A 27254-nucleotide genomic window follows, 5' to 3' on the forward strand; every position below is an offset into this window, starting at 1 on the left:
TAAAGTGTATGTGTGATGAAGGGAGTAAGTGATTCTGCATTAAAGTCTATGTGTGATGATGGGAGTAAGTGATTCTGTATTAAAGTCTATGTGTGATGAAGGGAGTGAGTGATTCTGTATTAAAGCCTATGTGTGATGAAGGGAGTGAGTAATTCTGTATTAAAGTCTATGTGTGATGAAGGGAGTAAGTGATTCTGTCTGTATTAAAGTCTATGTGTGATGAAGGGAGTAAGTGATTCTGTATTAAAGTCTATGTGTGGTGAAGGGAGTGAGTGATTCTGTGTTAAAGTCTATGTGTGATGAGAGGGAGTGAGTGATTCTTTGTTAAGGTTTATGTGTGATGAAAGGGAGTGAGTGATTCTGTATTAAAGTCTTTGTGTGATGAAGGGAGTGAGTGATTCTGTATTAAAGTCTATGTGTGATGAAGGGAGTGAGTGATTCTGTATTAAAGTCTATGTGTGATGAAGGGAGTAAGTGATTCTGTCTGTATTAAAGTCTATGTGTGATGAAGGGAGTATGTGATTCTGTATTAAAGTCTATGTGTGATGAAGGGAGTCAGTGATTCTGTACTAAAGTCTATGTGTGATGAAGGGAGTGAGTGATTCTGTCTGTATTAAAGTCTATGTGTGATGAAGGGAGTGAGTGATTCTGTCTGTATTAAAGTCTATGTGTGATGAGGGGAGTCAGTGATTCTGTCTGTATTAAAGCCTATGTGTGATGAGGGGAGTGAGTGATTCTGTATTAAAGTCTATGTGTGATGAGGGGAGTGAATGATTCTGTATTAAAGTCTATGTGTGATGAGGGGAGTGAGTGATTCTGTATTAAAGTCTGTATGTGATGAGGGGAGTGAGTGATTCTGTATTAAAGTCTATGTGTGATGAGGGGAGTGAATGATTCTGTATTAAAGTCTATGTGTGATGAGGGGAGTGAATGATTCTGTATTAAAGTCTATGTGTGATGAGGGGAGTGAATGATTCTGTATTAAAGTCTATGTGTGATGAGAGGAGTCAGTGATTCTGTATTAAAGTCTATGTGTGATGAGGGGAGTGAGACATTCTGTTTCTTGCTGTTCGGGCCAACGAGATTCATGCCGCATGTGATTGGCTGGGACCTCCACCCACAGACCGCCCACTTGGACGTGTCCTATACAGACCACGCCCACAGTGTCAGCGGTGTGTGTTTTGATTGGTTGGAGGAGCTGAGGGGGCGGGGTTCAGTGTCCTGGTGAAGTCCCCGTCCCTGGGAGGCCCGGCAGCAATGGCGCAGGAGCTGCGGGGACTTACTGATGAGCAGGCTTCGAGCGCCTGTTCCCAGCCGGACCCAGAAACCAAGGTTTGTCCGGCTTTGTTGTGAGCGGCAGGCGGACTCGGGGGTGAAAGTCGGTTGTTTGTGAGTGGGATCTGGTTTGTCCGGGCAGGCTGATTGGTGCAAGTTTGAGGCCGAGCCCTGCGGCTGAGAACCCATCACTCCGGCCGAGTTTGGGGTGTCCTCCGTGAATTGATAGTTCTGGTTAAACAAAAACAGAAATTGCTGGGGAAACTTTGCAGGTTTGGTAGCATTTATGGCGAGCAAGCGGCGTTAACGTTTCGGCTCAAGTGACCTTTGTTGAGAATGACTTGTAGCTGGGGAAAGGCTGGGGTTTGTGCTGATATTGGGGTAGGGAGGAGGGACTGGGAGTAAACTGTGGAGCCTAAAGAGAGACAACAGTTGGATCGATAAATGAATAGGTACCAATTTGCTAATTGGTACTGTTGTTAGCTAACAATGGGATGTTTGTGGTAGTAGTCCATTTAATGATGAGGACTGGTGTGTGAGGACTAGGGTAAGGACATAGGAGAAGGTGGTCAGTTCTTTGATTTTATTTTTAGTTCTGGTTGAACGTTGTGACTTCGACAGTCTGCCTAGAAAGGTTATATGTCACTGAATCCTCAACTTGGTTGCCAACTGACATTAAAGTTTCAGTTTGCCTCTGTGCCACTGAACTTAAGACACTGTAAGAGAAGGAGGCCTTTCAGCTTGGTCAGCTGTGCTGTTTAATTAGATCATGGTTGTTCTGATGATCCTCAACTCCACTTTGCTGTGTTTTTATCCCCCACCCCCACCCCCACCCCCACCCCCCCCCCCCACCTCCAAATCCTTGATTACTTTGCTGATAACTTGCTTATCTTTGCCTTGAATATACTTCATAATCTAGCCTCAACAATCCTCTGCTGTCGAGATGTCCACAGAATCACCAACCTCTGAAAGAAAAAATCCTCTCTCTGTCTAATTGTGGATCCCTATCCTGAGATTGTGCCATCTGGTCCTAGACTACCCCACAAGAGGCAACCACTTCTCTTGTTCTACCCAATTAAGTTCCCTGTAAGATTAGAGTTTAGAATGAGGCTATAAGTACATACCCAAACTACACTGGGGATTAAAAACACACCCAAGATGTTCACTCTTGGAAGCTTCAGTAACCTGCATGCTGAAAAGTGCCTCTGTGGGCAAGATCAGACTGGCTGTGCAACTGTCACCAATTAGAGTATGCTGACAGTGAATCTCTGGAATTGTGAGGTATAATCACTTAATGAGGGGAAAAATGTATAAGAAAGGAACATTTTCTTGAATGTCAAGTTGCATGTTCAAATTTACAAATGACACTTGAGGCACAGTTAACTGCATAACTAGGAATAGTAAATTATGTAGATGTGATCTAGGAATATTTTCTTGTTGGTGGCTTTCGGAATTGTGGTGAAACTAAATAGTTCACTTAAGAGCGAGGTTGGAATCAAGATGTGAGCAAATTTGGCCTCCTTGTCCAAAATATTGGTCAGTCCTTATCTGAAATTTCTGGGTACTGCATCCAATACCCATGGACAACAAAGTGCAAATTCCCAAGAGTTTAAAAGGATGTCTTGCTGCAGTTGTACATTACCCTGGCAAAACCGCACCTGGAGTATAGTGTCCTTATCTGACCGAAGGAGGATGTTTTCCCTGTGGAGAGAGTGCAACAATGGTTAACAGATTCTGAATACTTAAAATGGCAGGATTGATGTATGAAGACAGTGAATCAGTTAGTGCTATATTCAGAGAAACTTCAGGAGAAAAAGTGTGCGCGTGTGCGTGCGTGTCCTTGTGGGCCTCCAACAGGGCTAGGCAGGATACATGCAGGATGGGCGTTACCAACGGCCTGGGAGGCAGGGGTGGGGCCAGGTCTAAGGTGATGGTGTCGGCTGTGTAGGACTGACAGGAGAAATGGTTTGAGCAACACTGGAGAGGCTGTGGTATTCTCTGCAACAGGATGTGATTTGAGGCCAAAACATCATTCTATAAGGCTCAAGGGATTAAAGGGTTTGGGGAGATGGAAGGAACAGAATATGGAGTTGGATGGTCAGCCGTGATCATATTGAACGATGGGGTAAGCTTAAAGGGCTGAATGGCCTACATCTCATTATTTCTGTTGTGTAAGAATGTGCGGACAAGTTACAGCAATAGGTTTTAGTTTCTCACATCAGTCACAGCTGTACAACATGGAAACAGTCCCTTCGGTCCAACCTGTCCATGCTGACTAGATATCTCGACCCAATCTAGTCCCACCTGCCAGTGCCTGACTCATCCCTCCAAACCCTTCCTATTCATGTACCCATCCAAATGCCTCTTAAATGTTGCAATTGTACCAGCCTCTACCACATCCTCTGGCAGCTAATTCCATACACGTACCACCCTCTGTGTGAAAAGGTTGCCCCTTAGGTCTTTTTTATATATTTCCCCTCTCACAGTAAACCTATGCCCTGACCCCAGGGAAAAGACTTAGCCTATTTACCCTATCCATGCTCCTCATGATTTTATACATCTCTATAAGGTCACCCCTCAGCTTCTGATACTCCCAGGGAAAACAGTCCCAACCTATTCAGCCTCTCCCTATTGCTCAAATCCTCCAACCCTGACAACATCCTTAAATCTCTTCTGAACCTTTTCAGGTCTCACAACATGCAGTCCTTGGGGTGTGGTGCCTTTTGGAAGTGAATTCTGGCATTTAGATAACAAAAATCTACTGATTTTTGATCTATGTAAGGGATTTGGAGCATAGATAACAGAGGACTTAAGGTAAAGAACAGCCATGTTGTCAGCAGTCACTTGCTAATGAGTATGATTTTGCCCTGAGGAAGATCTGTGCCATGGCTTGTGTGGGTCCTTGCATGGCTGTGGAGCTGCACCTGACCACACACTGACAGGGGTTTGTGGAAGATGGAATTCGTCTTTGGCCTTGTCATAACTGGTGTTCCTCTCTCCAGTTCCTCTTCTGTATTTCCTCTTGCCAGTGGATATTCTTGAAGAATTGTGTCCTAACAGAAGTCTCTTTCACCAATCCCCCCCCCCTTCTCAGTTTCCTCAGTCTCCTGCACATTGCTGTTTGTCTTTTTGAGGGAAGCCTTCAAGGAGTCTTTGAGTGATAAATGAGGGGTTGATGTGCAAAACAGCCATGACTCAATGATAGAGTATGCTGGAAGGGACTTGAACACAGTTGCTCTGTGTTTAAGTGGAGACTCTTATTTTCTGCCTGAGTGTCCACTTTCAGGCTAAGGGGAAAGATTAACAAATAACTTAGTTTTTTTTTTTCCTCAGTACTATACGATTAAACAAGTACAAATTTTTCAGTGTTCTTACAACTTCTATCTTTCAGGATTTTATAATGCAACAGACCATGTTGAGAGTGAAAGATCCGAAAAAGTCTCTGGATTTTTATACCAGGATCATTGGAATGACGTAAGAAACTGAGTAAATACAGTAAAGCAGTGAATGATTGTAGCAGTGGTAACAAAGTATGGAACAGTACACACATTTGAAAACAATGATGCAAATCAACCCTTGTTTAGTAAGCATCTGAAAGTCAGTTCACCTTTTGGCCTGCCAGCTTTCATTAATCGGAGTCTGTGTAGCTGGTTTAGATCTGAAGTACTGGTATTCACTTCACTTTCTCTTGAGGCTATTAACCGGACTGAATTACATATCCAGTTTTTTATGGCTTTTGTTTTTTTTAGTTTGTTAACTGAGATAACCCATCCCTGTCTCTGCAGTCCTAGGAAGATGATTGGGGTTGTTGGGGGTCAGTCATCTCCGCTTCAGGAAATCTCCTACAGGAGTTCCTAAAGGGTGTCCTAGGCATAGTCACCTTCAGCTGCTTCATCAATGACCTTCCCTCAATCATCAGGTCAGAAGTGATTGTGAATGATTGATTGATTTAGCATCATTCTCAACTCCTCAGAGACTGAAGCAGTCCATGTTCGAATACAGCAAGAGCTGACAAGTAGCAAGTAATACTCGTGCCACACAATTGCAAGGCAATGACCATCACCAATAGCAAACAATATAGCCACCACTCCTTGACATTTAATGGGGCTACTGTCACTAAATCTCCCACTATCTGCATCCTGAGTTTACCATTCGCCAAAATTCCACTGGACATGCCATATGAACCCAGTGGCTACAAGAGCAGGTCAGAAGTCTTTGAATACTGTGGCAAATAACTGTTTTGACTCCCCAAAATCCTGTCTGCCATCTATAAGGTGCAAGTCAGGAGTGTGATGTAATACTCCCCACTTGTCTGGATGAATACAGCTCCAACAACACTGATGAAGCTTGACACCATGCGGAACAAAGCATCCTGCTTGACTGGCACCACGTGCACACTCTTCCACCACTGACATTTAACAGTAGCAGTGTATGAGCTACAAAATGCGTTTCCAAGATTTTTCAGCAGCTCCTTTCAAACCCACAACCACTTCCACTTAGGACAATGGCAATAGATACATGGGAATGCTGACGCTTGCAAGATCTTGTCAAAGCCACTTACCAGTCTGATTTGGAGATTATCACTGTTCCTGGGTCAAAATCCTGGAATTCATTCCCTAAGGGTATTGTGGGTCAACCTATAGTACATAGATTGTAGGTCAGCTCATCACCTTCTCTAGTGCAGTCAGGGATGGGCAATACATGCTGGCCAGCCAGTGACACCCACCACCCAGTGAATTTAAAAACTTCTTTATTTGGCATACGTCATCCTCTAATTTGATAGCCTTCTATTTTAAAAGCAATATGAAAGTCTTTGGAACTCTTGACTTATCAGCAGCTGGGAAAATGCACTTTCAAAATAAGGATGGTATAGGAAAATACAAATCAATGCACTTGTTTTGTTTGCTGTTCACTGTGTGAAACAATGGATTTTTACTGTGTGGCCTGTCGATAGAGTTCCCATGTCATGTTGTTCTGTTTCACCACTTCGCTTGATTTCCCTCCTTACTTATTATCTGACAATTCTTCAACTTGTTACAGACTTCTGCAGAAATTTGACTTCCCTGCTATGAAATTTACACTTTACTTTTTGGGTTATGAAGACAAAAAGGAAATTCCAGCTGATAAGAATGAGCACACAGCCTGGACTTTCTCACGGAGAGCAACTATTGAGCTGACACAGTGAGTACAGTACTTAGTCAGGAAATGAAAATTCAGCTATGATTGTCCTGGTCTTGTGTGCTGAAGATTACTGAGACTCACTTCTGATCATTAACAGCAGAATTATCATATGGTGAGGGGTCAACATGTTCACATGCTACACTGTAAACTAATTCACAGTCTTTGGTGCTGCATAAATGCAAGTGCACTCCTTTTTTTCCCTTCAAATGGGTTTTCGATGATGTTTAGAAGATTAATTTGTGTGTATACACATTGCATGTTTGCATGTGACAAATGTAAAATCAACACAATGTGCTTAACTAGTAAGTTCTCATGTTGTATAACTGACAGAACTGAGATCTGGGTCCAGGTGGACTTCATCTTCTGGCCTTTAAAAGTTGCTAATCAACATAATAGACGCATTGGTTCTAAGTTTCAAAAAATGTTACCTTCAGAGAAGATTTCTTTTGGACTGCAAAGTAGCCACAGGACCATAAGAAATAGGAACAGAGTAGGCAGTTGGCCCTTTTTGACACTCTTCCACCATTCAGTAGGATTTAAAGCGATCCAACATTGCTCATATCCACTTTCCTGCCTTTTCTTATCCTTTTGATTAACCTGCCAAACAAGAATCTTATCTACTCTTCTTAAATATTCAGAAGGGCTCTACTCCCCATAGCTCTGTGGCAAGGTGTTCTAAAGATACTCCACATTCTAGAGATGAAATTCCTCCTCTTTTTGGTCTGTTCAGCAACCGTGCCTCTGGTCCTAGACTCTTCCATGAAGGAAACATCCTCTCAACATTAACCCTGTCAGGCCTCTTAAGCATCCTACGTGTTTCAATTAGATCATTTCTCATTCTTTTAACTTCCAGTAAGTAGAATCCCAAACTGTTTAGCCTTTTGTTCACTAGATAATCCTCCATTTTCAGGGATGATCTGAGTGAACCTGTCTGAACTCCCTCCATTGAAGTGACAGCGTTGCTTAAATAAGGGGGTCAAAATATATCTGAACTCTAGATGTGGTCTCAGCAACATGTATACAGTTCTCATAAGACTTGTAGGGTCATAGGAATGTGAGGGTACTATGGCTCTAAGATATGTTTTGTTCGTTTTCTTTTGTTTTAAGAGCAATAGCTGACGAGCTGTTAGCTCCAAGCTGATAAGTAAGCAGCTTGAGGCCTTTTTCTTTTAGAAGTTAGAATAATAAAAGCATGAGTGAAGTCAGGCTCCCACTCTGGTTTTAGTTTAACTGTGGTTGCTGGGGTTTTGAAGCTGGTTTTGGAAGCTGTTATTCTGCTCCCTGTTAGGGCTAAACGCTGGAGTTCTCTCTGCTGCAAGAATTGAATGAGGCAGTCAATTTTACTGAATTTGCCTTTGCCAAGAGTGTTTATGGGATGTTACTATATTCAAATAGTTGCTGTTTAGTAATTAAATCCAGCTTGTTAACTTCAAATTTTCCAGTACAGTTACATAAGTCATAGTGCTATACAGCACAGAAACACACACCCTTCAGTCCAACTCATCCATGCTGACCAGATCCTAAATTAATCTAGTCCCATTTGGCCCATATCCCTCTAAACACTTGCTATTCATGTAGCCATCCAGATTCCTTATTTTTTAAAATGTTCTAATTGTATCAGCCTCTACCACTTCCTCAGGCAGCTCATTTCATTTGTGAATAAGTTGACCCTTGGGTTCCTTTTTTTTTAACTCCAATTCTTTCTTTCTTTTAACTATGGTATGAATAAACTGATTTGCTTAATGCTAAGTGTTCCAGATGTAATTGGATTGGTTACACAGCACTAACTTGCATTTAAGTAAGAAAAAGGTTAGGATTTAGGTTTTCTCCTTGATATATTTGAAGGGGGTTTGATTTGGTTCAGAGCAGGAACAGTAGGCCATTTCTTCCTTCACGGTGAAAGTGAGGACTGCAGATGCCAGAGTTGAAAAATGTGGTGCTGGAAAAGCACAGCAGGTCAGGCAGCAGCCAAGGAGCAGGAGAGTCATGTTCAGGCAAAAGTCCTTCATCAGGAAGTGCTTATGCCCAAAACGTTGACTCTCCTGCTCCTCTGCTGCCTGACCTTGTGTGCTTTGCCGGTGGCAGACTGGTGCAACAGGTATCAAGGGTTAAATGTCAATGAGTTTGTGGCTGATCTGTGGTCTACCTCCATATTTGGTCTTTGGCTCATATTCCTTAATATCTTTTGCTTAATAAAAATGAATCTCTCAGATTTTAAAATAAAACTGAAGCAGCATCCAGAACTTGCTGCTCCCCTAGCCAAGCTCTAAAGGACAGTTAAAACAGTAGTATCTACCCAACAATGTGGAAAACTGCCCAGTTATGTCCTGTATACAAAAAGCAGGAAAAATCCAATTAGTGCCCAATCAGTCTTCTCGCCATCAGTAAAGTGATGGAAGGGGTCATCAACAGTACTATCAAGCTCAGCAATAACCTGCTCAGTTTGGGTTTTGCCAGAGTTACTCCGCTTCTGACCTCATTGCTGTCTTGGTTCAAACATGGGCAAGAGTTGAATTCCGGAGGTGAGTGACAGCTCTTGACATAAAGGCCACATTTGACTAAGGATGGCATCAAGGAGCCATGGCAAAACTGGAATCCATGGGGAGGGCAGGGTCAAACACTGCTTTTTAGGGTCAAAGCTAGGCACAAAGGATGGTTGTGGTTGTAGGGGGTCACTCATCTCCGCTCCAGGGCATCTCTGCAGGAGTCCCTCAGAGTAGTGTCCGAGGCCCAGCAATCTTCAGCTGCTTTATCAATGACCTTGTCTCTGTCATAAGGTCATAAGTGGGAACAATCTCGGATTATTGCAGTGTTCAGCACTATTCGCAACTCCTCAGATATTGAAACAGTCTGCTCAAATGTAACAAGATCTGGACAATAGCTTGGGCTGACCAGTGGCAAGTAACACTAGCACCACACAAATGCCAGACACTGACCACCACCACTTGACATTCAACTGTCTTAAGAACATAAGAGCCAGAAGTAGGCCATCTGGCCCTTTGAGCCTGTTCCACCACTCAATAAGATTATAGTTAATCTTTTTGTGGTCTCAACCCACTTACCCACGCTCTCACCATATCCCTTAATTCCTTTTATTCAAAAAATCTACCCTGGCTTTCGAGTGTTTTACTGAAGTGGCATCAACTACTTCCCTGGGCAAGGAATTCCATAGATTAACAACCCTCTGGGTGAAGAAGTTCCTAAATATGCTCCCTTTAATCTTGAGGTTATGTCCTCTTGTCCTAGCTTCACCTGCCAGTGGAAACATCCTATCTATATTTAATCAGTTCCTTTTAATTTTGTTTCTAGAAGATCCCACTTCATTCTTAATTGCAATGAATATAATCCCAATCTACTCAGTCTCTCGTCCATAAGCCAACCGCCTCAACTCTGGAATCAGCCTAATTAACCTCCTCTGCGCCCCCTCCAGTGCCTGTACATTCTTAAGTTTAAAAAATATTTACCATCATTGAATCACTCACTGTCAACATCTTTTGAGGTTATCATTGACGAGAAACTCAACTGGACTCCCCACATAAACACAGTAGCTACAAAAGCAGGTCAGAGACTAGGGATACTGTGGCGACTAACTCACCACCTGACACTCAAGTCAGTCCATTATCTACAAGGCACATGTCATGAGTGTGATGGAATGCTCTCCACTTGCCTGAATGGGTGCAGTTCCAACAACACAGCATAGTGGTTAGCACTGCTGCTTCACAGCGCCTGAGACCCGGGTTCAATTCCCGCCTCAGGCGACTGTGTGGAGTTTGCACGTTCTCCCCATGTCTCCGTGGGTTTCCTCCGGGTGCTCCGGTTTCCTCCCACAATCCAAAAATGTGCAGGTTAGGTGAATTGGCCATGCTAAATTGCCTGTAGTGTTAGGTGAAGGGGTAAATGTAGGTGAATGGGTCTGGGTGGGTTATGCTTCGGCTGGTCGGTGTGGACTTGTTGGGCTGAAGGGCCTGTTTCCACACTGTAATTAATCTAATCTTAAAAAAACACTCAAGAAGCTTGACACTATCCAGGACAAAGCAACCTGCTTGATTGGCACCACATCTACAAACATTCAGTCCCTCCATCACCAGCACTTAGTAGCAGCAGTGTGTACTATCCACAAGATGCATTGCAGAAGTTCATCAAAATCCGTATAGAAGGACAAGGGCCAGGTACTTGGGGAACACCACCAGCAAGTTCCCTTCCAAGCCACTCACCACCCTGACTTGGAAACCTACTCTTGTTCCTTCATTCGTTGGGTCACAATCCTGGAATTCTCTCCCTTCTGGCATTGTGGATCAACCAATAGCAAGTGGACTGCAGCGATTCAAGAAGGCAGCTCACCACCAAGTCCAAATAGGGATGGGCTGTCAATGCTGGCTAGTCAGCCATGCACAAGTCCCACAAACGAATAAGAAAACAATCCACTGCTGTTTCCAGATTTGTTCTTCTGGAATCCCCTACCAGTGGGAATAGTTTATCTTTTTCTACTCTCTCTTTGTGTAATATCATGAATACTTCAATCAAATTGACGTTTAACCTTCAATTCTAGAGAAAACCAGCCTAATTTATATAATGTCTTGATAACCAGTGTCCTTTTTTGTAGAGCTCCAAGACCACCATGCCCTTAAGGTGTGGTACTCACACCACTGTGTGGTCTAGTCAGACTCTTTTATAACTGCAGCATTATATCTGCATCCTTCTACACCAGTGCTTCTGAAAGGCTGGTATTGAAGTAGTTTTCCTGATTACTTTCTGCACCTGTCTGTGACACTTTGAAGATCTATGCACCTGAACCCTCATTCCTGTTGAAGGGCTTATGCCTGAAACATTAATTCTCCTGCTCCTCAGTTGCTGCCTGACTTGTGCTTCTCTAGCACCACACACCCAAACCTGAACCACTCCCAGGTTTCGTTAGACAACTGGTGTATTTAATTTCATACCATCTAGAAAGTACCCTAATCTGATCTTGTTTTGGTCCAAAATGGATAACCTCTCGCTTACATTGGACAAAACAAAGGCAGAATTCATTCAGTTAATCTATCAATATCCCTCTATAATTTTATGCATTGTGTACACTGTTTACAATGCTGTTATGCATTAAACAGCACATGGACTTTGCTACTCTTATGGTCCAACTCCTCTGAAATAACAGACACCATTCATTAATCTTTCCGATTACCTACTGCATCTGAGTTGTAGAGTATAGAAACAGGCCCTTCAATCCACTGTTAATGCCAACCAAACACTCAAAACTACGTTCATCCCATTTCCCTGCACTTTGGTCCATAGCCTATATGTCCTGGCATCTGAAGTGCTCATCTAGATGATGATTAACTGTTGCAATGATGTGGAGGAACTGGGGTGGACAAAGTTTAAAAATCGCACTACAAGTTACAGTCCAACAGGATTATTTGGAAGTACAAGCTTTCGGAGCAATGCTCCTTCAACAGGTAGCTAGGTGATGAAGAAGCAGCGCTCTGAAAGCTTGTACTTCCAAATAATCCTGTTGGACTAAATCTGGTGTTGTGGTTTTCAACTTTGTCCACCCCAGTGCAGCACTAGTTCCTCCACATCACCACCACTGAAGTGTTGTATTATACTTTCCGTCACTTCTACTCATTGCTTATTCTTGCACAGTTACCTCCCCTAACTCCTCTTGTGCAGCCAGGCCTCTATTTATTCTAACAGTATCTTGAAATTCCAAAACCCCCAGTATTGGGGGAGAGCTATTGCCAGAAAGACCTCCGATTTCTCTTTAGTGTCTGCATAGGGTGTGAGTAAAAGTTGGGAATTCTGCTCTCAAATTCTAATTGAAATTTCTTCTCGTTTCACATGCTGCTTAAAATCTACCTCTGACCAAGGTTTTGATCACCAACTTAATTTTTACGTTAAAACTTCTCCTATGCATTAGTATAATGTGCCTCTAACATAGAAAACAAGTTGTTAATGAATGCAACTTTGATATGGCTTTGCTACTTTCTCTGCCTTTTTAAAAGATAGGTTTAGGGGAGGAATTCTAGAGAAGAGAATCCAAATGGTTGAACATTGTGTGCACCTACTTGAGGCGTAAGAGGAAAAGGAGTGGATTCACTGGCTGGGACATGGCACTAGTAAAAGTTGCACAGCTGGTTATGGTTAGTCTGAGATTTAGAATCCCTATAGTGTGGAAACCAGCCCAAAAAGTCCGCACTGACCATCTGAAGAGTAATCCACCCAGACTTATGGTGGTATTTTGGTACAGTGAAATACTGTATATTGGCAAAAAGGAATACTGTTATCTAAAAGCCTGTTTGTGTCTTACAGCAATTGGGGTACTGAGAGTGATGAACACCAGGCCTATCACAATGGGAACTCTGATCCTAGAGGCTTTGGTAAGTTTTTTTTAATCTACTTTTTTTTTTTCATTCATTTTGAAACCTTTGGGAGGAGACCCTTGGCAGAAGAATAATTTGTACTGAACAGATCAACAAGATCCTACTTTGATGACCTGACACTTCTCAGTCAGGTCAACAATGTTTGAATCATTGGGATTACTTCAGGGTCAGAAAAGACCTGTTCAAAAGTCCTGCTCAGATTTGTTTTCCCCAAATGCAGCACCTCACATTTATCTGAATTAAACACCATCTGCCACTTCTCAGCCCACTGGCCCATCTGGTTGAGATCCTGTTGAAATGAGGTAACCTTCACTGTCCACTACATCTCCAATTTTGGTGTCATTTGCAAACTTACTAACTGTACCTGTTATGCTCTCCTCCAAATCATTTATGATTTAATTTGGATAAATGCAAGATATATCATTTGGTAAAACAAACAATGGAAGGACTTGTACAATTAATGGTAGGGCCTTTGGTAATGTTGTAGAACAGAGATACCAGAGGTTCAGGTGGTTAAGACTTTTTGAAATTTGAGTCCCATGTAGACCAGTTGGTTAAAGAGGCATTTGGCACGCTTGCCTTCACTCTTCAGACCACTGGGTATAGAAGTTGGGAAGTCATGTTGAGGTTGTATGGAATATTGGTGAGGCCTCTTCTGGAGTACTGTTCAGTTCTGGTTGCTCTGCTATAGGAAGGATATTAAATTGGAGGGTTCAGAAAATATTTTACCAGGATATTGCTGGGAATGGAAGATTTGTTGTAAAAGTAGGCTGGGATGTTTTTCACTGGAGCATAGGTGGTTGAGAGGTGACCTTGCATTTTATAAAATCATGAGGGGCATAGATAAGGTGAAGAGCAAAGTCTTTTCCTAAGGGTGAGGGAGTTCAGAACAAGTGGAAATAATTTATAAAAGTGATTACCATGATTTAAAGGACATGAGGGGCAGCATTTAAGCAGAATGATTTATATGTGGAATGAACTGCCAGAGGAAGAGGTGGATACAGGTATAGTTACAACATTTTAAAAGACATATGGTTAAGTACATGAGTAGGAAAGATTTGGAGAGATGTGGGCCAAATGCAAGCAAGTAGGACAAGTTTGGTTTGGGAACATAGTCAGCATGGACTGTTTGGACTGAAGAGTCGGTTTATAGGGCCATACAGTATGGAAACGAAGAATGCCGGAGAAACTTGGTAGGGCTGGTAGCAACACCACTGTTTACTTTGACAACTTATGAGTAAACACCGAATTCTATACCATCCATGAATTGTTCAGTGATTTGGGTTTTAGACCTATTGAGCCAGCTTGCACAGTCTCTCCAAAAGCTCCCTTCTAATTTTCTGCCAAAAAATGACCATTTCCTGAAAGTATTTATTTCTTAAGTTTTTTTTGTTCTTGTGTACACAGATTGCTGTTGAAGAGCTGGATGCAACACTAATATCTGCTAGGTGCATGGCCTTTTTCTCTACTTTTCTGTTGCTACTGCTTCCAGGTCCAGGGTTGTTAGGTCACGGGCACCAATTTTTCAAAATAAATTGATTGCTTTTATAATTTTTGCAAGATCCTTTTTCAATCATTTTTCAAAGGCATTACATTTCAGACTTCTAAAGAAGTAGCACATTTTCCTTACTGCAGTGTATCTGGGTCAAAGCTCATGATAAGTTCCTTCAGATAAATTATTAACAGTGGCTGTCCCTTTATGTCTGGTCACCCAGTGACCATTTAATCAAAAACTGTTCACTTAGCAAGGAATTTGTAAGAATGTATCTATTGACTCCTGTGCTGGTTTCATTCTTGACAGGACACAAACCTACTCTGGTGGTATGTATTTATTTTTTTTAGAATTTTCCCTAACACTCAAATGCACAAAATGATAGAAAATTGATTTAAAAATAAGCAGCACTACATTTACTAAAACATGTAAACCTTATGCATTTTATGAGCAGTTGGTGCAATGTTAACTGATGTGAAATAGTGGAAGTAGTGGAGAAATATTAAGAGTATTTATGAAATGCTGAGTCTATTTGAGAGCAAAGACTACAAGAAATACATATAGTGTGAAACAAGATTAGATTGAGTGTTCAAATGACAAAAATTTGAAAAGCTGACTAATTCAGTAGTTTGGAGCACGTAATTTAGTTGGATTTTCAGAAGCTCCACTTGAGGATTTTTGAGATGACTGAAGTCTGTGGAAACTAGCTGGGCAGATAGAGAACAGGTTTCCCCGTTGTAATGGCAGGTAAGTCAGCAGGTATCTTTGGGTTTGTAATAAAGCTGCCAGTGTAACATGTAAGAGCAATCTTTTTGTAATAGAGGTCTTCAGTGTGCTTTTCTGAAGTACAAATAATCCATGATACAGGATTAGCTGAATCTAAGCGAAATCTCTGGAGAAGAGGCAAGACAATAGTCAAATTCAACAAAACCATACTGCAACCTAACATTAGTGACTCCAAGAACTTTCTTTCTGATGAAGGGCTCCTGCCTGAAATATCGCTTTTTTTTTTTCTTTCTGCTCTTTGGATGCTGCCTGACCTGCTGTGCTTTTCCAGCACCACTCTAATCTTGATTGTGATTTTTGAGCATCTGCAGTCCTCGCTTTTGCCTAATATAATGACTGCACAGAATGCTAAATAACATCAACATGGAATTAAAATGGTTTTCTTCACATTCCTATAATGGAACAAACTAGTAGTAGTCATGTGAGATATTGTATAAAACTGCTTTATTAAAGCATTTTTCCCTCATTTTGGAGGACTATTTAGTTTTAGGTATGGCACCTCAGGTTGGAAAAATGGTCTGGAGGGAATTCCAATTCACCAGAATGATACTTGGGAGTTGTATTAAATAAGGATGATGGGTCACACAAACATGGTTGGGACTTCTTTTGAATTTGTATGATTGAGGAATGTTCTAATCAGTGTTTATAATTATAAAAGGATTCAAATAGTAAAAGAGGACAACTTATTTTCTGACCGGGAAATCCAATACAATATGGCATACTTTTAAAGCGGCTGTCAGGCTCCTTTTTAATATCAGGAAATAAAGTGGCACTGCTTCACAAAGAATTGTTAAAAACCTGAAACACTACCTCACGATGGCAAATGATCTGAAATTGTAATGTTCATACCTTTACCTACAAAAGTATGTATCTTGGTTATCAAAAGAAACAGGTCAAAGCTATTTGAAAGATACTCAAGGGTAACCTTTAGAAGTTTAGAAAATCAGTATAGGGTGAATAGACAGGTCTTTTTTCCCCAGGGTGGGGAGAGTCCAAAACTAGAGGGTGCAGGTTTCGGGTGAGGGGAAATATTTAAATGGACCTATGTGATGACTTTTTCATGGAGAGAATGATGTTTGTATGGAATGAACTTCCAGAGGAAGTGGTGGAGGCTAGTACAATTGCAACATTTAAGAGGCATCTGGATATTATATGAATAGGAAGGGTTAAAATGCTGGCAAATGGGGATAGATTTATTTGGGATATCTGGTCGCCATGGGCGAGTTGGACCAAAGGGTCTACTTCCATGCGGTACAGTTCCATTATTCTAACTGAAATATGGTGGAAAAAGGACTTTTTCAATACTTTTTTGACAAAGGGTGGGATGCTAGGGGAACAGCTGGTGCAGAGGCCAAGTGCAAAAGTGAAAGGTTCTTACTGGTGTAAGATGTAAAATGGGTATAAATCAAGGTGGCAAGGGAGAGAATAGGGACTTCCAACTGAGACAAAAAAACTAAGAAAAAGGCTTTTGGAGAGGCGAGTAGAGATGGCACAATTAAGTGGCATTTGTCTCCAGTGTAGATGTCATAAAAAGTATAAAGGATATTGATCAGTTAAACTGGACAAAAGTGGCAGATGGAATTCCATGTAAGCAAGTAAGTTATCCATTTTGGGTGAATGATAGATTTGGGATGCTTTCTGGATAATAGTGGATTCCAAAGATGATTTCAGATGTATAGATATTTAAAATGTCAAAGACCTGTGCAGAAAAATGAAGAAAGCTAATGGAATGTTGGCCTTTGTATCAAGAGGACTGGAGTAAAAGGATGCAGATGCTATGCTGCAGTTAAACAAAACCCTGGTTAGACCCCATTGGAGTCGTATGAGCAGATATGGGCACCACATCTGAGGAAGGATATATTAACCTTAGGGTGGACATAGGTTTACAAGAATGTTACCTGGACTTCAAGGAAAAGTTATGAAAAGTATACAAATTAGGCCTGCTTTCTCTAGAATTTAGATTAAGGGATGATCTGATTTGAGGAGTTAAAGATATTAATAAGGAAAGACTGTGGCAATAGTAACTTTCTACCTTGTTTGGGGATTCCAGAAGAGTGGGGTGTGGTCTGAGAATTAGGGATAGACTGTTTAGGAAGCACAAGTGTTAAATATTTAGAGTTCTCCTCCAAAAGGCTTCCTACAGTGTGGAAATGGGCCATTTGACCTAAATGTCCACACTGACCTTCAGAGTAACTCACCCAGACCCACTTCCTGATACTTGCCCCCTGACTAATGCACCCAACATGGGGCAATTTAGCTTGACCAAGTCACCTGATCTGCATATCTTTGGACTGAGAGGGACCCAGACGACCTGGAGAAAACCCACACAGACACAATGTGCAAACTCGACACAAACAGTCTCCCAAGTGGGATTTGAACCTGGATCCCTGGTGCTTTTGAGTGCTAACCATGGATCCACCATGCTGTCCAAACTGCTGTGGATTCTGCATCAATTGTGAATTTTAAATGAGAAATTTTTGTTAAGCAAAGGTTTTTAAGGACTAGCCAGGGAGCTATAGAGCAGTGAGCTCAATGCTGGTGGTGGGCAAGTTGTTGGAGGGAATCTTGAGGGACAGGATTTCCACTTGGAAAGACAAGGACTGATTTGGGATAATCAACATGGTTTTGTGCATGGGAAATCATGTCTCATGAACTTTGAGTTTTTTTAAGTCTCAAAGAATGAGAGCAGAGCAGTGGACATGATCTATATGGACTTCAGTACGGCATTAGACCATGTTCCCAATGGGAGACTGGTTAGCAAGGTTAGATCTCATAGAATACAGGGAGAACTAGCCATTTGGATACAGAACTGGCTCAAAGGTAGAAGACAGAGGGTGGTGATGGAGGGTTGTTTTTCAGACTGGAGGTCTGTGACCAGTGGAGTGCCACAAGGTGCTAGGTCTTCTACCTTTTATCACCTTAAGTGATTTGGTTGCGAGCATAAGAAGTACAGTTAGTAAGTTTGCAGATAACACCAAAATTGGAGGTGTAGTGGACCGAGAAGAGGGTTACCTCAGATTACAACAAGATCCGGACCAGATAGGCCAATTGGTTGAAGTAGAATAAGCTGCCAGAGGAAGTGGTGGAGGCTGGTACAACTGCAACAATTAAAAGGCATCTGGAATGGTATATGAATAGGAAGGGTTTGGGGGGAATATGGGCCAAATCTGGTTGGCATGGATGAGTTGGACCGAATGGTCTGTTTCCATGCAGTGCATAGCATAGTCATGCAGTCTTAAGCATGGGACAAAGGCATGAAATTAGGCCTTAGATCAGCCATGATGTCATTTGAATGGTGGAACAGACTTGGGGCTGAATTGTTTACACCTGCTCTAATTTACATTTGCGTAAGGCCTTTATGCTATCTTTTTCCTTTGATCCTCTGCAGTCTGAAAAGTGTATTTAAAATTTTCCTACAACTTTCAGTTCTGAAAGGTCCTATTGGATTCCATGTGACCTGCTTCTCACTTCACTAATCCTACCAGATCTGCTGACTTTCTCCAATATTGTGGTTTTTCAGGTTCCGTATCTTGCATTTTGCTTTGAATAAATAATTGGTATTGATACTCCAGACCAAGAAAGTAAGCAGTGAGTAGTGTATGTTTTGGGGGAAGGGAGGATATCAGATTCCTTGAGGAGGCTGTGGTTTCTGTCTATTAATATTAGACAGTGATCAGCAGTGATAGCATTTTTTGTTTTACTCCAACCATATCCTTGCATTCCAAAGAATGCTTGGAGGATCCCTTGTGCTGAAAATGTGTTGCTGGAAAAGTGCAGCAGGTCAGGCAGCATCCAAGGAGCAGGAGAATCGACGTTTTGGGCATGAGCCCTTCAGGAATTGTGTGGAGGTGCAGGTGAATTTGTGGCGGATATGGAAGGATCCTTGGGGCCTTGGAGGGAGGTGTGGGCGCAAGTTTTACATTTCTTGCAGTTGCAGGGGAAGGTGCCAGGAGTGGGGGTTGGGTTGGTGGGGGGTGTGGACCTGACGAGGGAGTCATGGAGGGAGTGGTCCTTTCGGAACACTGATAGGGGAGGGTAGGGAAATATATCCCTGGTGGTAGAGTCCGTTTGGAGGTGGCGGAAATGACGATGGATGATATGATGTATATGGAGATTGGTGGGGTTCTGTCCTGATGGCGATTGGAGGGGTAGGGTTCGAGGGCAGAGGAGCGGGAAGTGGAGGAGATGCGGTGGAGAGAATCGTCGATCATGTCTGGGGGGGAGATTGCGGTCTTTGAAGAAGGAGGCCATCTGGGTGGTTTGGTATTCGAACTGGTCCACCTGGGAGCAGAGCGGCAGAGACGAAGGAATTGGGAATATGGGATGGCATTTTTACAGGAGGCAGGGTGGGAGGAGGTGTAGTCTAGGTAGCTGTGGGAGTCGGTCAGTTTATAGTAAATGTCCATGTTGATTCGGTCGTCCGAGATAAAAATGGAGAGGTCTTGGAAGGGGAGGGAGGAGTCTGAGACGGTCCAGGTGAATTTGAGGTCTGGGTGGAAGGTGTTGGTAAAGTGGATGAACTGTTCAACCTCCTCGTGGGAGCACGAGGCAGCGCCAATAGTCATCGATGTAGCGGAGGAAAAGGTGGGGTGTGGTGCCAGTGTAGCTGCGGAAGATGGACTGTTCTACATATCCTACGAAGAGGCAGGCATAGCTGGGGCCCATGTGGGTGCCCATGGCTACTCCTTTGGTTTGGAGAAAGTGGGAGGATTGGAAAGAGAAGTTGTTCAGAGTGAGGACCAGTTCAGTCAGTCGAAGGAGGGTGTCAGGGATGCCTTGTGTCCCACGAAGTCATTTTAACTGAGATTTGATTAACTTTTTGAAGATTATAAGCAGTTTAATAAACTACGCTTTCAGGATGTGGAGCTGAAGGAACCTCTGAAATTACATGACAATTTCTCCTATTTTTAATATCTAGATATATTCTCTCTCTCTCTCTCTCTCTCTCTCTCTCTCTCTCTCTCTCTCTCTCTCTCTCTCTCTCTCTCTCTCTCTCTCTCTCTCTCTCTCTCTCTCTCTCTCTCTCTCTCTCTCTCTCTCTCTCTCTCTCTCTCTCTCTCTCTCTCTCGCGGGTGACGAAACAGTTGTGAACTGTGAACCACGAGAAGGATGGAACTCTACGACAGGCAGGTGGGAGGAATTGGTAAATTCATGAGTGGTCCATCTTAACGGGGTGGCACAGTGGTTAGCACCGCTGCCTCGCAGCGCCTGAGACCTGGGTTCAATTCCCGCCTCAGAGCGACTGACTGTAGAGTTTGCACGTTCTCCCCGTGTCTGCATGGGTTTCCTCCTACAGTCCAAAGATGTGCAGGTCAGGTGAATTGGCCATGCTAAATTGCCCGTAGTGTTAGGTAAGGGGTAAATGTAGGGGCATGGGTGGGTTGCGCTTCGGCGGGTCGGTGTGGACTTGTTGGGCCGAAGGGCCTGTTTCCATGCTGTAATGTAATCTAATCTAATGCAATAATGTGAAATTGTATTTTGGGAGGAAGAATGTGGAAACAAATTTTTAGATTTAAATGTGAGATTCTAGAGCTTTCAGAGACTAGGAGTACAAATACTTGAAGTAGCCTGGGCATTCTAATTAGTGGTATAGAGTACAAAACTAAGGAAATGAAGTACATTCATAAAATGGTGGATCAGTCTGTGCCAGAATATTGTCTAATTCTTGGCATCACACTTTAGGAATAGACTGAAGGCTTCGGCGAGGGTGCAGAAGACATTCCAGAAGTGGTTTTGACACTGAGGGACCAGTTAAACGGTTACTTGGTTTAAAAACTGGGGTTCTTTTGGGAGAAGAGACTGGTTGAGAGATTTGATTAGAAGTGTTTAAAATCACGATATCCCTAGACAGAGCAACTGTTCCCGTTTGTAGAAATGTTCAGAAACCGGATACTGAAGGCAATAGTTGAAGAACCCATGGAAAATCTTTTTGTTGCACTGCAGATCCTAACCACTGGCAGAATGTGGTACAAGCAGGTTTAGAAATACAAATTATAATTCAGATGAGCATTTGAAGATAATTTGTAAGGTTACATGGAATGAGTCTCTCCTGGAGAGTGTTGGCTCATGAGATCAAATGGTCACTTGCTCTATTGCAGCTAATCCATTATTCTATGAATATTGCACATGTTTAATGTCACATCACAGCTGAGCTCCAAATTTATTCAAGTTGCGATGAGCCTGATACTTGGATGTAGCTAACACTTTTTTAAATTGAAATATGTACTAGGTGCTGCACATGAACTTGAACTGTGCTGTTCATAAGGAAATGTATTCTCAAATAATCCAATTGATCAGTGCCAATCTTACCTGGATTAATGCTTGCTTGCAGGTCACCTGGGTATTGCTGTCCCTGATGTTTATGCTGCATGCAAACGTTTTGAGGAGCTTGGAGTAAAATTTGTGAAGAAGCCAGATGATGGTGAGTAACCCAGATGCTAGTTTTGAGCAATCCAGCGAGTCTTCACCTGGGACATATCCCTCTAAATTTTTGACAATCGCTTGATTTCCTTTGCTTTCATAGAATGCTTTTGAGAGGGTTTTTTTGAACTGCATGTTCTGGAACCAACCAGATAAGTTCATTAGAATTGGTAAAGGTCATGACCAGATTGGTGGATTTTTTTTTTAAAAAAAAAACCAAATAAGGAAAGAAATGTGACCATGTGATGGAATTTTTACAAACCATTTCAAATGGAGAAGACTGCATTGAAGGCTACTGTTTCAAGGTGGGGAGACAGTGACAATATCACTGCGGCACCAGACTAGTGATCCCAACAACCCCAGGCTAATGTTCTGAGGACATCGGTTCAAATCCTACCATGGCAGAATCAATTAAAAGAAAACTGGAATTTAAAAGAAAAAGCTAGTGTATTGGCATGTTTTTAAAAAGTCACCTGATGCATGGATGTCCTTTTTCGGGAAGGAAATGTGCCTTCCTTACCTGGTCTAGTCTAAATGTTATTCCAGATCCAGAGCAACATTGTGATTCTTCACTGCTATTATGACAGAGGGTAGACTCTTCTTACTTTAAAACCAGCGACACAAGATTTATCCCGTTCAGTAGCAATGTGTAAACATTGGAGTGGCCAAGGACTATTTAAAGTAAAAATTAACTTTTATTTCTTAAAGTATAACAGAATAATTAACTCACAACAGTTTACCATTCTTTACTCTAACCTACCTGTTACCTTCCATTCTATAATAGTCTGATAAAACTCCCAGTTAAGATTTACAAAACCACACTTATCTCAACCCGGTAGCTTTTGTTCTTTGAATTGGATGTTCACGTGTCATCGTTTCTTTTTAGGAATTTCTTAGTCACGGGTTACTGATCAAAAAGATGTTTCTGAGAGCTTTTTTTTCAGGCAGTCTGTTTTACATGTTTTACAATTCTCTCAACTGTTGCGTTTTCCCCAGTCTTATACTCCCCCAAAGCATGAGATTGTTAATATACTAAGTTCAAGTTTGGTATTTTTCGGGGTATAATTTAAACTGGCTGGCTGAATTCAAATTTGAGTTTGGACTCCAGGCAACAAGCTAATAGTCATTTGAGTGTTGCCTTTGAGAACACTTTGTACTGTCTGGTAGCTCTGCTGCTTTTAACTCTAAGTACATCCACATCTTTGTAAAGGTATATACTAATGCTTCATTTCTTTTGTTGTTTTTTTTTTCCAGGTAAAATGAAGGGACTTGCTTTTATTCAGGACCCAGATGGCTACTGGATAGAGATTCTCAGCCCAAATCAAATGCTCACCATAGTTCCGTAGCTGAGGTGTAAGCAGTTACTCCAGTTTCTCACACTTTAAATATACAGACCACTCATGGTACAACTCTCATGGGTTTGAGCAAACAAAAGATTCCTTTTAGTACCTGCAGTCCAACATTACAGTATTGTTTGCCCTCTAAATATCAAATTAGATTTACATTTAGTGATGTTTGAATAGTTAGTAAACATTGTATAGAGTGGGAATTTTCTTTTGGTTATTTCTGGCAGTCACTGTTTACCTCATGTACAAAAAATGACACATTAACTAATCCTCCAAAGGATTGCAGCTGGAATATTCCATGTGTTAAGTCTAAGAACTGACCATCTATGAAATGCTTTCTAGATTGTTGTATCTAACTTGTTTGTGCACATCCTCCCACTTGCATCCTTGGGGAAAGAAAAAGTACACGCTGAAATTTTTATTGCAGAACCAAGTATTTTGATGGCTTGTTTTAAGACTGTAAACCCACATGTCCAGTTTCTTAAAGATATTTAGCAGCTGTTACTGTTAGACCCCCACAAAGGGATGGGGTAAATCAACTCTAGAACAGAACGTTACAGTGCAGTACAGGCTCTTCGGCCTTCGATGGTTCTGCAGGTTGGTGCAACAATCTGAAGCTCCTCTCACCCACACTATTCCATTCTCATCATATGTCTATCCAATGACCATTTAAATGCCCTCCAATTTGGAGAGTCTACTACTGTTGCAGACAGTGTATTCCACACCCCTACTTGAGTAAGGAAACTACCTCTGACATCTGTCCTATATCTATCAACCCTCAATTCAAAGCTATGTCCCTTCATGCAAGCCATCACCATCCAAGGAAAAAGCCCTCACTGTTCACCCTATCTTACCCACTGATTATCTTTATATGTCTCAATTAAGTCACATCTCAACCTTTTCTCTAATGCAAACAGCCTCCAGTCCCTCAGCCTTTCCTCGTAAGACCTTCCTTCCATACCAGGCAACATCCTAGTAAATCTCCTTTGAACCCTTTCCAAAGCTTCCACATTCTTCCTATAATGTGGTGACCAGAACTGTACACAATACTCCCAAGTGCAACTGCACCAGAGTTTTGGACAGCTGCAGCATGATCTCATGGTTCTGAAACTCAATCCCTCTACCAATAAAAGCTAACACAGTATGTCATCTTGATAATCTGATCAACCTGAGTGGCAACTTTCAGGGATTTATGTACATGGACACAGACCTCTCTGCTCATCTACACTACCAAGAGTCTTTATTAGCCCAGTTCTGTATTCCTGTTACTCCTTCCAAAGTGAATCACCTCTCTCTCTTCCACATTACACGACACTCCATTTGTCACCTCTCCACCCAGATCTGCAGCTTATCTATGTCTCTGTAACCTACAACATCCTTCCTCACTATCCACAACTCAACTGACCTTAGTGTCCCACAAACTTACTAACCCATGTTTCTATGCCCTCATCCAGGTCACTTATAAAAATGACAGTGGACTGAAAACAGATCCTTGCAGTAATCCACGAGTAACTGCACTCCAGGATGAATGTATCCAGTCAGCTACCAGCTTCGGTTGTCTTTCATTTGGTCAATTTCTGATCCAAACCATTAAATTCCATGCCACTATTTTTTGTGCAATAGCCTACCAAGGGGTGGGTCTGTCTGTCCCCTCCTCTGCCCGGCTAACATGTACCTCTCAGGCACCCTCGCATAGCCATCACATCTCATCCTAACATAAGCCACAGCCTTCCTCTTCACAACAGTTTCAACATCCTTAGTAAACCTTCGTTCCCTTGCTTGACCACTTCCTCCCTGCCTGACAGGTACATACTTAAGGACACGTGGTAGCTGTTCCTTAAATAAGCTCCACATTTCAACTGCCCATCCTATGCATTCTAAATCTTGCCTAACTGCATCATCATTGTCTTTTTCCCCCCAGCTAAACTCTTGTCCTGTGGTATATACCTATCCCTTTCCATCACTAAACAAATGAATTGTGATCACCTACCTCCAAATCTAACACCTGGCCATGTCATTACCCAGTACCAAATCTAATGTCGCCTTAGCCCTTGTTGGCTTGCCTACATACTCAGGAAACACTTCTGCCCACTGGACAAAAACTGACTCCTCTAAAGTACTCTAACTATAGTATTGCCACTCAATGTTGGGGAAGCTAAAGACCCCCATAATGACTACCCTGTTACTCTTGCTTCTTTCGAGGATCATCTTTGCTCTCCTATCCTCCGCATCTCTGGAACTATTTGGAGACGTAGAGAAAACTCCCAACAGAGTGACTTCTCCTTTCCTGTTTCTAGTCTCAGCCCATATTACCTCAGTAGATTAGTCTTCAGACATCTTTTCTGCAACAGTAATACTATTCTTGACTAATAGTGCCACACCACCCCCTATTTTACCACTTTTTTTTTTTCTGTTTTTACTGAAACATCTAAATCTTGGAAACTGCAATAACTGTTCCTGTCCCTCCTCTACCCATGTCTCTGAAATGGCTAGAACATTGAAATCCCAGGTACCAACCCATGCTGTGAGTTCACCCTCTTTATTATGAATGTTCCTGGCATTGAAGTAGACACACTTCAAACCATCTTCTTACTTGCCAGTGCCTTTGTATAGTCTCGATCTTAGTTCTGCCTCCACTACTCTCAACCTCCCATATACTGTAAGTACAGTTTAGGTTCCTAATCCCCTGTTGAATGAGTTGAAACCAACCATGAAGTGCATTAGCAAATTTCACCCCCAACCCCTGAATATTGGTATCCCTTGGGTTCAGGTGAAGGCCATACTGTTTGTAGAGGTCCCAACTACCCCAGAGAGCCCCAATCTTCCAGAATCCAAAGCCCACCCTCCTGCATCATCCCTGTAGCCATGTGTTCAACTCCTCTCCCTATTTTCTGCCTTGCTAGCACGTGGCATGGCAACAAACCAGAGATGACCACTGTTTGTTCTTGCTCTAAGCTTCCACCCTAGCCTCCTGAATTTGTCTTTTTAAATCCCCATCACTTTTTCCTACCTATGCGCTCTCACTCCCCTCCGTCTTGGGAGCCACTACTGTCTAAAATGATCAAAACGTCTTGCACTGAAGGTAGCTTCCCCATTCAACTACAAAAATAAATTAAAGTTGGGAAGTCTATTCCCTTTTACACTTGCTCCGTTATAGGTTATCATCTATGACTGTCCAGTTATCTTATTAACCATTTCTAGTCTGTCTGCTTATAAAATGCTGCTGACATTGTTGGTATTTACCTTTTTTGTTCTAAACTGAATTTTGTGTTGAACATCTTGATGGAAAGTACCTAGTTGGCTTTGTTGCTTGTGTAGTCACATGTGCAAGGTCACAGATGAACTGACAGTGAACCTTAATTCCTAATAATTGGCATCATGGCTAATTCCTTAATGTAGAACCATGACTGTAATAAATGACTTATTTTCTATGAAATACTTTTGAGGGTATAAGTTGTCTTTTTCTCTTCCCTGTTAAACAGTGCACTGAAGCTTCTCTGCTTGAAGTCCCATGGAGCTATTATAGTGTGGATATGTGGACTGAACTACCAACTCAGAACTAATGTTGAGGGATATAAAAATGGAGTAATTTTTTTTATGACAAGTGAGAATGAGAAACAGGAGTGGGCACTAGACCGCTGGAAAATGAGGCTGGATAAGTGATGGGGAACTAAGAAATGGTGGAGGAAGTGAATAAATATTGACTCTAATTTTCATGCTGGAAGACCTCAGTAGCATGAAAAATGTGTTGCTGGAAAAGCGCAGCAGGTCAGGCAGCATCCAAGGAGCAGGAGAATCGACGTTTTGGGCATAAGCTCTTCAGAACACCAAACTTGAAGAGAGTTGGGCGCTGAGGTGTGTGCATTGGCTATCACCTAAGGAGAAGGTGCTGGGGAATCTGAAAAGGTTGAAGGTGGATAAATCCCTAGATCAGATGGATTAAACTCCAGAGTGCTGAAAGAGATAGGGGAGGCATTGGTATCTTTTAGCAATCATTGCAGTCTGGGAGGGTCCCAGACGATTGGAGTATAGCCTATGTAATCTCCCTGTTTAGGAACGGAGGCACATGGAAATTTATAAGCTGGTTAGCTTGACCTCCGTTCTTAGTAAGATAGAAGTCCATTGTTGAGGTTGAGCTTGCGGAGTATTTGAGTGTGTAGTAAAATAGGGTGGAGTTGACATGGCTTTGTTGAGGAGGTCATGCCTGATAAATTTGTTGCATTTGAGGAAGTAACAAGCAAGTTAGACAAAGGCGAGCCAATGTATTTGATCTCCTTGCATTTCCAGAAAACCTTTTTTGACAAGGTGTGATATGGGCTACTAAATTAGAGCCCATGGTGTGGGATGTAAGATACTAGCATGGATAGAGGTTTGGCTGAC

General features: G+C 42.1%; 1 protein-coding gene across 2 annotated transcripts; it reads left to right on the forward strand.

Moving 5' to 3' along the window:
* Nucleotides 1–1201: 1201 nt before the first annotated feature.
* glo1 (glyoxalase 1) lies at nt 1202–26310 on the forward strand. Of its 2 annotated transcripts, XM_087984446.1 has the most exons (7): nt 1202–1332; nt 4667–4749; nt 6316–6456; nt 12760–12827; nt 14632–14651; nt 21440–21529; nt 22783–26310. In XM_087984446.1, the coding sequence occupies exons 1-6, from the start codon at nt 1258–1260 to the stop codon at nt 21503–21505; spliced, it is 453 nt and encodes a 150-aa protein (XP_087840572.1). In that variant the 5' UTR covers nt 1202–1257; the 3' UTR covers nt 21506–21529; nt 22783–26310. The 2 variants fall into 2 exon arrangements, with proteins under 2 accessions (XP_087840572.1, XP_043543276.2); XM_043687341.2 differs by lacking the exon at nt 14632–14651.
* Nucleotides 26311–27254: the final 944 nt, after the last annotated feature.

The sequence above is a fragment of the Chiloscyllium plagiosum genome, unplaced genomic scaffold (genome assembly GCF_037043375.1).
Source record: "Chiloscyllium plagiosum isolate Xiang-an unplaced genomic scaffold, Cpla_swu_hap1 HiC_scaffold_3, whole genome shotgun sequence".
NCBI lineage: Eukaryota > Metazoa > Chordata > Chondrichthyes > Orectolobiformes > Hemiscylliidae > Chiloscyllium > Chiloscyllium plagiosum.

Excerpts from the sequence above, each read along its gene's own strand:
- glo1 (XM_043687341.2), top strand. The coding sequence starts at position 1,258 with ATGGCGCAGGAGCTGCGGGGACTTACTGATGAGCAGGCTTCGAGCGCC. Across the intron at positions 1,333-4,666 it reads AGCCGGACCCAGAAACCAAG|GATTTTATAATGCAACAGAC; the intron begins GTTTGTCCGGCT and ends TCTATCTTTCAG. Across the intron at positions 12,828-21,439 it reads CTCTGATCCTAGAGGCTTTG|GTCACCTGGGTATTGCTGTC; the intron begins GTAAGTTTTTTT and ends GCTTGCTTGCAG.